At 36.8% G+C, this 8,237-nt stretch overlaps 1 protein-coding gene across 1 annotated transcript; it reads right to left on the bottom strand.

Annotated features, from left to right (window-relative positions):
- Window positions 1-362: 362 nt before the first annotated feature.
- On the bottom strand, window positions 363-7,533 carry ZFAND5 (zinc finger AN1-type containing 5). Its single transcript, XM_077759390.1, has 5 exons — window positions 6,362-7,533; window positions 5,826-5,937; window positions 5,091-5,194; window positions 2,733-2,858; window positions 363-2,011 (listed from the first exon to the last, which is right to left on the bottom strand). Exons 1-5 carry the CDS (start codon window positions 6,510-6,512, stop codon window positions 1,863-1,865), a joined length of 642 nt encoding a protein of 213 aa, XP_077615516.1. The 5' UTR covers window positions 6,513-7,533; the 3' UTR covers window positions 363-1,862.
- Between the last annotated feature and the right edge of the window lie 704 nt (window positions 7,534-8,237).

The raw sequence follows: 8,237 nt of genomic DNA, 5'->3' as shown, positions 1-8,237 counted from the left end.
TTTGTATACGAACGGTCATGCCCAAAGCGTCACCGTATATAAAGCAAGAAAATGGGCAAGGGAGAGAGGTCACAGTTGTAACGACTCCATTCCTTTCTCCTCGTAAGTCCTAAGATTGTTATGATCCTAAAAGGTGCCTATCCATTCTTCAAAACTAACCTGCCTGCTGTGCACCCTACCCGATGGCTCCAAGTTCATCCCCAGGCTCTCACTTAAACACGTTCAGGGGTGGCAATCAAAACAAATTACAAGATAGCCATGCAAGGTCTACATAGGCAACTACAAAGTTGAATACGAACATTTTCTAACTATTCCCCGTTATGATTTCTAACTGGCTGAAGAACCCAATGAACAAGTGGAAGTTTCCCTCTGTACATGGCTTTTATTATTTACATAATACAATATAGCATCAATGCTGAAGAGCATGATTATGTGCAATACATAAATATGAACTATCTGTACACATCTGCAGGTCTAACTCAGAACTAAGGTACATAAAATCGAAAGCAAAACTGAATGCTTTAATTAAAGTAAAAACTAGGACTGAACACTGCAATAAATCAGAAGTAGTGCCTCGTGTACATACTTAACTATTTACAGATGAAAACAGGCATTACCACAATACTAATCTAACTATACTCATTTATATATAAAAAACACAAGTTTCATACATCACAAAAACCTTCCATTATAACACAGAAGTGATATTACCAGACAAGCATCAGTGAAGTATACTGCCTCTTCTAGTTGTTATTGTACAATGCTGTAGATAATGCAGCCCATGCAATACACCCAAGAACACTAGAGTCCTACACCCAAGTACAATTAATATGATAACGCAGCCCTCTGCGAGTGGTGCTGGATACCACTAAGAAGTCTACTGCAGCCATGTTGGTTATGATTTTCCATGCAGAAGGTACAGTTACATTAAGAACTGAAGTCTTTAAAAAAGCTTTAAACATTCTTTCTTGAACCAAAACATTCAACAAAAGATACACATGAAAAATGAACTGTTCGGATACCTTTGCAACTTAAAATTCAGATGCATGTTATTCAATAGAGCTGCTGCATGTAAAAACCAAATGTAGTTTTAATTTCTTCTTGTAAACAAATTAATCCTAGTGCAGTTCTGTGCTACACAACATTTTGAGCAATGAGAGTAATGCCGACATCTTCTGGTGCAGGCCAGCACAAAAGCTTCAAAGATAGCTCAAGCCCCTGTTGGCTTGACGGCTTTACTCATGACAACCAGTTGCGATGTTTACCTTTCCCAGAATGTCTTACTTGACAGCTTTTAGGAGACCAATTAGCCAGGCTTACATATGGCACCAAATACTGGTTTCACGGAAAGGTCTGATCCTCTATATAGCTTTCCTCCTGCTTCCAAAGAACATGTTGTGGAAATTAACAGGGTGAAGTCTGACTATGGAAGAAGTAGACTGCCAGTCCTTTTCTGGTGTACCATTTTTTAAAAAAATACAGGCACATAACACTAGCCAAAGATTATACCTTGATTACATTCCCAAAAGGCAGATATGCTGCAAACATGCAGAGATTTCATGTATTTTGTTTGGCACGAGGGAACTAAATTTTGTCCCTATCGTCTGTGTATTTCAATTTGCTGTGCAGAGTCTCATCCAATTTTATTCAGGGGAGGGCATATACATTTTGTAGGGCTGTATCTATCCATTTCTGCCTGTAACAAACACCCAAACATCCTAAAATTTCAATTATAAGACAGACAAGTGTAAAGTAAAACTCTGGAGAACATCAAAGGAAAATGGCCATGCATCTGCTCTTTAATGTTTTCCTACGATATATTAAAATAAAAACAAAGTTTCAGTCTCTTCACAAGTAGTAATTTATATTCTCTGGATTTTTTCAGCCACAACAACTGGATTCTCTTTTCTGATTTTTGCTGCAGCTTCTGCTTTGTAATCATATGGGCAGTTGTGCTTGTCAGAGTAACGGTGAAGTCCACAAAACAAATTTCCACATCGGCAGTCAAACCCTGTACACATAAGAGGAAGTAGAGTCACTTGGGAATTTGCAGTAATTAAAAGGAAAAAAAAAAAGCCTCAGTCAGTACAGAAGAAGAACCAGATTTTCATGGTTCTTTGTAACATGAGATGGAGTCTGCCACTCTACATTGTGAAACAGCTTTCAATCTCTTTTGACAGAGTGAGAAATTCAAAGAGCTCTCTCTCCTTCCTAAACTCCAGTGGAGTATCACAGGGTAGAAGTTACACAGGCTCTAGAGTCAGACTGACCTGAATGCAAATCCGCCTCCTCCTACATATAAACAAATGTTTTCTCAAGTGAAAACTGGGGAAAAGAGGACCACAGGGTTCTGAGATTTAAATGAAACAGTTAAAATATACGCTAACATTCTGAGCCTGGCACAAAGATGGTGTTCGCTGTTTGGGTCAACTATCTTTTCCCCAGGAGAGCAAAGACTCAAAAGAGATGAATTTTTATCAATTTAGTAAAGCAGAGTAATTAATATAGAAGGCCTAAAGCTGATAAAAGGTTTCAGAGGATCAGAGACTCAAGTGGAAATCAAACCCAACTTCTCCCCACTATCCTGCCCCCCGCCCCCAGTCCACTCTGGAAACTCTGTTCCTGAAAGTTGGGCACTTTGTTGTAGGTGTTAAGACTGACTAGTCCCTTAAGAGAGCTCCCTGTTAAAGCCTTGCAATAAAATATACACGGTCCTCTATGTTCTGCGATACCTGTAAGGCCAACTTTCTTTCTGCACATAAAACATCTGTTCTTCTTTGGTTTGGGCAACTCAGGAGCTTTTTCTTCACTTTGAGAAGTACTGGGCTGAGAAACTGATGGACTGGGCTGAGTGACAACTGCAAAACAAGGGTGAAAAGGTGATAATTGTTAAGAGTTCACTGGCCAACAATTACTTAAGTCACAAAAAGAAAACATTTAAGAGAAACAGTAAGATTCTTAATGAAGATATTTATGAAGCCTTTCTTAAAAACACGTGCTTTAAATAGAACCTTCTACTTTAGAGTCAGAACTTCTTTCAAAACTGACAATTTCTTGCCAATCAACAACATATACTCGGCTCCTCTAAATTTTGCAAAATGATTACTCCACTCAAACTCCTTTTAACTGACTCTTAACCCCTAGTATTAGGGAATAAAATTCTAACTTTTAAAGACCTGGGAGATGCTGGTCACATGCCCAGTTTTTCCAAACTGCAATTGCCTAAATGCAAACTTCTTCATTAGGGCAGTTTACGTTCATTATTACTCAGTATATAAAGTTGCCAACTGCTAAAAAATTCATTTTGGCTTTATACAGATAGACAAAAGACTAAACAGATCTAGCAAAATTTCAGTGAGTAAAACCCAAATCATTAAGCCCTAATGAACTTCAGATCCTAGTATTTCACAATAATTATTTCACCATTTTAACAGTGCTTTATATGGTTACATGCAGAAAATCTGAATAGTTTTAAACTTTTTGAGAAAACGGTCTTTAGAACAACAGAAGTACTTGTGAAGTTTTGACTATTAAGGATTCCATAGGCAAATCAAGAATTTTTAAAGCAGCTTTTATTTGCTTTGCAATACTTCTCTAAAATGGGCACAGAATTTATACAATGATAATGACCTACTTTTAAAAAGTTCCTTTTTCTCCACCTAAAAGGGCTTTAAAGTTTTAGTTCCTATGACATCAATAAAATTTGTCAACACGAAGATAAAACTGCAGTTCACCATATTAAATAAAGCCCACATTACCACTAGTTACTTAAAACAAAAATACCAAATTAGTTCTGCTTTTGTAAAATTCAACTATACAGAAGCACTGAATTTGAATATTAATCCAAACCCCAAGGATAGCAAATTATTGTGCACTACTGCTTAACTAGGCCTGCACCAATGCTGTAAGCCCAAATCCAAACTCGAGAGCAAGCTGATAGGTTTCATGACAGCTTACTCTAAAATTCTCCCTAAATCTGTAACTCAGCCATTTCTTTGGCTCCATCAAAAAACTCAATAGTGGTTCCTGGGACATACAGGGACAAAGGGAGTTCAGAAGGGGGAAATGATTCAGTAAAGGCAAAGAGGAACAAACTACAGAATGTATTCAGAAATAATAAACACGGAGACTAGCTACAGATCTAAAGCAAAGAGCACGGTTCCAAGGTCAGAGTAATTTTGTGTAGAAAACCCCACAAACGCCTAATTTGGCTGGCTTTTTCAGAAAAACGGAGTGCATTTGAAAAGACCAAATATGGATTCACCTGCTGAACTTCAGAATTTTCACTTAACTTTATATAGACTGATTGCTATAGTTCACCTAAGCTTTGCTATGTGATGTTATTAGCAAAAGCAAACCTCCAAAGCAGATTACATACCCACAGATACTACTTCCTCACAATAAAGTTTTATATTGTGTTCAGTCAACAGTATACCCGGACGTAATGAACTGATTACATGAATTATGTGCCCTACAGAGTACAGAGATACCTGTTTTAGGGCCCGGCACAGGTAATTCAAACAAGTCCATCTCTGGCAACATGACGGCCCTTCTAACTGTGGTCTACAGAAGCAGAGACTCAAAGAGACTCAATGAAAAAATGCCTTTCCAAACTGAGTTTTCAACTCTCACTTTCTCAATTTGAAAATTTTAGTGTTTAATATGTTCTTTGTCTTAAATATTTCCTACAATACCGAAGATACCAAGACTGAATATTGTTTTTGAGTATTACGAAGTTTTCTTCACGGCTTTGAAATTTAATCTTATTTCTTCTGTTTATGAATAATACTTTCTTTAGTGATTTAGAGATCTTTAAAATATAATGGTAAATACCTTTTAAGTTCATTAAATTCTTAAGATGTCCAGACCCCAGATTATAAATTTGTGGTGTGGGCTCAAAGAGAAGAAAAAAAGAGTAAAGAATGACTGTTTTTCACCCGAGGGACTTGAGAGATAGTGGTTCTTGTTTGGCCTGTATTTTACAGTTCTCTCTCCAATTTAATCTTTCAATGGGAAGGAAATCATCTCCCAACAACTCTTTATTGTACTACCAAATCCAGAACGGAACTAGTATTAAACAAAAAGCATACCTGGCTCTGACACCTCTGTTTTCGGGGTAGTTATTTTGTCCTCTCTTGAAATGCTCATTTCTGTCATTTGCTGAGTTACAGGCAAGGCAGCCACAGGCACATTTCTATTTGAGTTCAAGCAAACATTTTTAAAGATGTTAAGGGTACTTCTTTGTGAGAAATTAAGTTGTCAGTTCAACTTTAAAGTATGTATTATTTCCAACATGATCAAATGGAGCTAAATAATCTAAAATTTAAAAAAATATTGGATGCCCAGCACACATGGTTGAGAATAAAGAAAGCAATCTGATAAATGGCTCATCAATTCAAGGCTGCATGTGTATAGGTTACGATGTCCTATTGTAGCCGACTGGGAACTTGTAGCTGTGCCTGTAATTTAAGGGCAAAAGGGGCAGCTTTGCCAAAATGCCTTATATAGCATTACAGTGTAGTCTGCAGAGCCATACTCTACAATCACTAAACCTCAATCATAAGAAATAAAAGCACAGCATTCTCAATACAGCATCCCTGAGAGTACCATGGAGTGTTACAATATATGTCTTTCTTCAGTGACCTGTCAAGACCATATAGTAAAGGATCCTGGAATCCCAGATTGTGCAACACAAGCAAAGCTAAGGGCATCTGATACATTAACATCCTTATTATATACGAACATTCATAATCAGAACGGTACGGATAACATAGATATATTTCCTCGTTGTATTATTATAAAAACCCCGAAGTTGTCAATCTTACCTTGATTTTTCAGATGTGCTGCCAGCAGCACCTTCACAGTTGTTTAAACTAGTGTCTGCTCTCTGTACAGACGCAGAATCTGAGGTAGGACTGTTGGAACCACTAGCTGTTCCTATTTAAAAAAAGGATTTGTAAGAAACCACAAGACTACAAACACTCAGTAGCAAGACTCTTAATAAGTAACGAATACTTGCTTTTAATTAGGTTAGTGATTTAAGCACTTTCACTGTACTGCAGAATCCTACAATTACATGAGTATCCAAACAAAAACATATGAAAAAGTCACATCCAGTGAACCTAAGTATGAAACAAAACCTCAAAAAGGAAAATAAAAGAGCTAGAAGATGCTTGTAGATGGTCATTCATTCCTCATGTAGTTGTGCCAAGGATGTGGGCTGCTGCTTTCATTTCAAGCTTTTCCTAGGTATTCTCTCCTTGGGCTCTCAGCATTGATTCTCACAGTCTTGGGCCCCAATTCTTGGTTCTAAATTTTCTGTCCACCAGTTCTTCAAATCGGTTTTTCCTCGGACACTTACCCATTGGGCTCATTCTGCCACTATTCTGCTGCCTCTGAAGATGTTCTTTGTAGCAAACGGAACACATTCCATTTGTCCTAGGATTCCCATAAAAGCCACATCCTGTACTACACAGCATGGGCCCTGGGGTCTGGTTAGTCTCCTGAGCCATATTTTTCTGCTATAAACAAAACAAAAACAGTATTTTAGAAATTAGCATGTTACAAAAAAAAATCATTAAATTAGTATGACAGCCATCAGCATACCTCTGTTATTTCTAAACACCAAGTCTATTTCTAACAAAGGCCCAAATTATGTTAATCATTAAAAAGAGCAGGCCGGGAAAACTATGAATATTTTGTTGCCTTTATAAAACAAAGGGCATTACAGAAATCGTCTATCATTAAACATTAAGACGTATTACTTCACCTGTCACTATGATCTTTGTTTCAATTTCTGAAAAGGTCACTCTGCCAGTTATCAGAACTGAACTTAAATCGGTTTGGACAATTGTCATCTTAAAGTCACTTTCTGATTTCCTGCACTACAGGCACACCGTGCTGAATGAATTTTTCACCTCTCTGGCTAAAAACATGTAAAATGAACTTGCCAATGAAATGAAAATCTACAATAATCACAATTAAATCTACCAACTCCTGATATGTACTAGTGGTTCTTTAAGCTGGCCATATACAGGATGTAGAGATAAAGCTTTCTTTCTTAATATCTTATAAAATACTGGGCCTCACTAGTAATTCAACAATTCTGCTACCGGGCAGAACTGTACTTTTAAAAATGCTGTAATACCCTTACAGAACACTGAAGAGAGCTGACAGATCATCTGGTCTTTCCTGCTACCTTGGCACTAACAAGTGAAGCTCTTTAAGAATTTAGGGGTCACTGCTCATGAAATACCTTTTAAGTTCTGCATTTGGGCTGTGAAATCTGGGTTTGAACACTTTTAATGTCAGTACCTAGTAACTTGCAAATGCACACATTATCAGCTATAGATTTCTCTAGCCAAAGGCTCTATTAAAACTTTTCACGAGTGCTTGCCTTCTTACATCAGAAAATGAAACCTTTGAAAGCTCAATTTCAATATGGCAAAGTAGAGCAATATGAACACACAACCTTCAGTAATGATTAATATTTAATGCTAGGTTACTGGAAAGAACTTCATACAGCAAGCCTACCTTGCTTTTCCAGAAGCCTTGTTGAAATTAGAACAGATACAGTAACATTATGCTAAATTTAGTAAATTTTTCTAAGTGAAAATATACATTAAGAAAAATTTAAACCGTGTAAAGTTTCCATGTCACCTTAAAATATGTATGTACATACAAAAAGCTTATTTGAGACATTTTATTAAAGGGAGACTGTGTGCTATAACTTGTGGTCACGGTCATTTAAATGTGTCTCGACACTGATAATGGAAGTTAAGTTACTTGTTAAGTTATGAACATTTCAAATTAAGTGCAGTAAAGTACTTCATTCAAGCTAGAGCTGGTCTAGAATTTCATATGGCTTTTCTCAACTATCGTGCACTCGAATACACTCTTTAGTGAATTACTAAAAACAGTGTTTTAACAAGTATTTAATACTTATCACCAAAATTACAAAAAGGGGAAAGAGGACTAACCAAATTTGACCTGGCCAGAATCCTGCCAGTATCTCCCCCCACAGTTAAATGACAGTAATCTTTCCTTTTGTTAGCAAAAAGAAATATCTGAGGCTTGAAAATATTTCAAACCAACCAAGCTTATATAGTGTCAGAGAACCACAACTTACTTCAAACAATACTACTAATTTAGTTGACATGGTCTCTTTAAATAGTAAGTGGAATTTAGCTGACTCATTTGGAGCAGGGCAGTGTAAACATTTCAACATCACTTGTTTA

Source organism: Crocuta crocuta, unplaced genomic scaffold (genome assembly GCF_008692635.1).
Source record: "Crocuta crocuta isolate KB4526 unplaced genomic scaffold, BGI_CrCroc_1.0 scaffold41, whole genome shotgun sequence".
Classification (NCBI taxonomy): Eukaryota; Metazoa; Chordata; class Mammalia; order Carnivora; family Hyaenidae; genus Crocuta; species Crocuta crocuta.
The sequence above is the reverse complement of the archived record's forward strand: the minus strand, read 5'-3'. Positions and strand labels throughout refer to the sequence as shown.

Coding starts and splice junctions, on each gene's coding strand:
- ZFAND5 (XM_077759390.1), bottom strand. CDS start 6,512: ATGGCTCAGGAGACTAACCAGACCCCAGGGCCCATGCTGTGTAGTACA. Junction 5,938..6,361: donor TGGCAGAATGAGCCCAATGG/GTAAGTGTCCGA, acceptor TTTTTTAAATAG/GAACAGCTAGTGGTTCCAAC. Junction 2,012..2,732: donor AAAGAAAGTTGGCCTTACAG/GTATCGCAGAAC, acceptor TTATGTGTACAG/GGTTTGACTGCCGATGTGGA.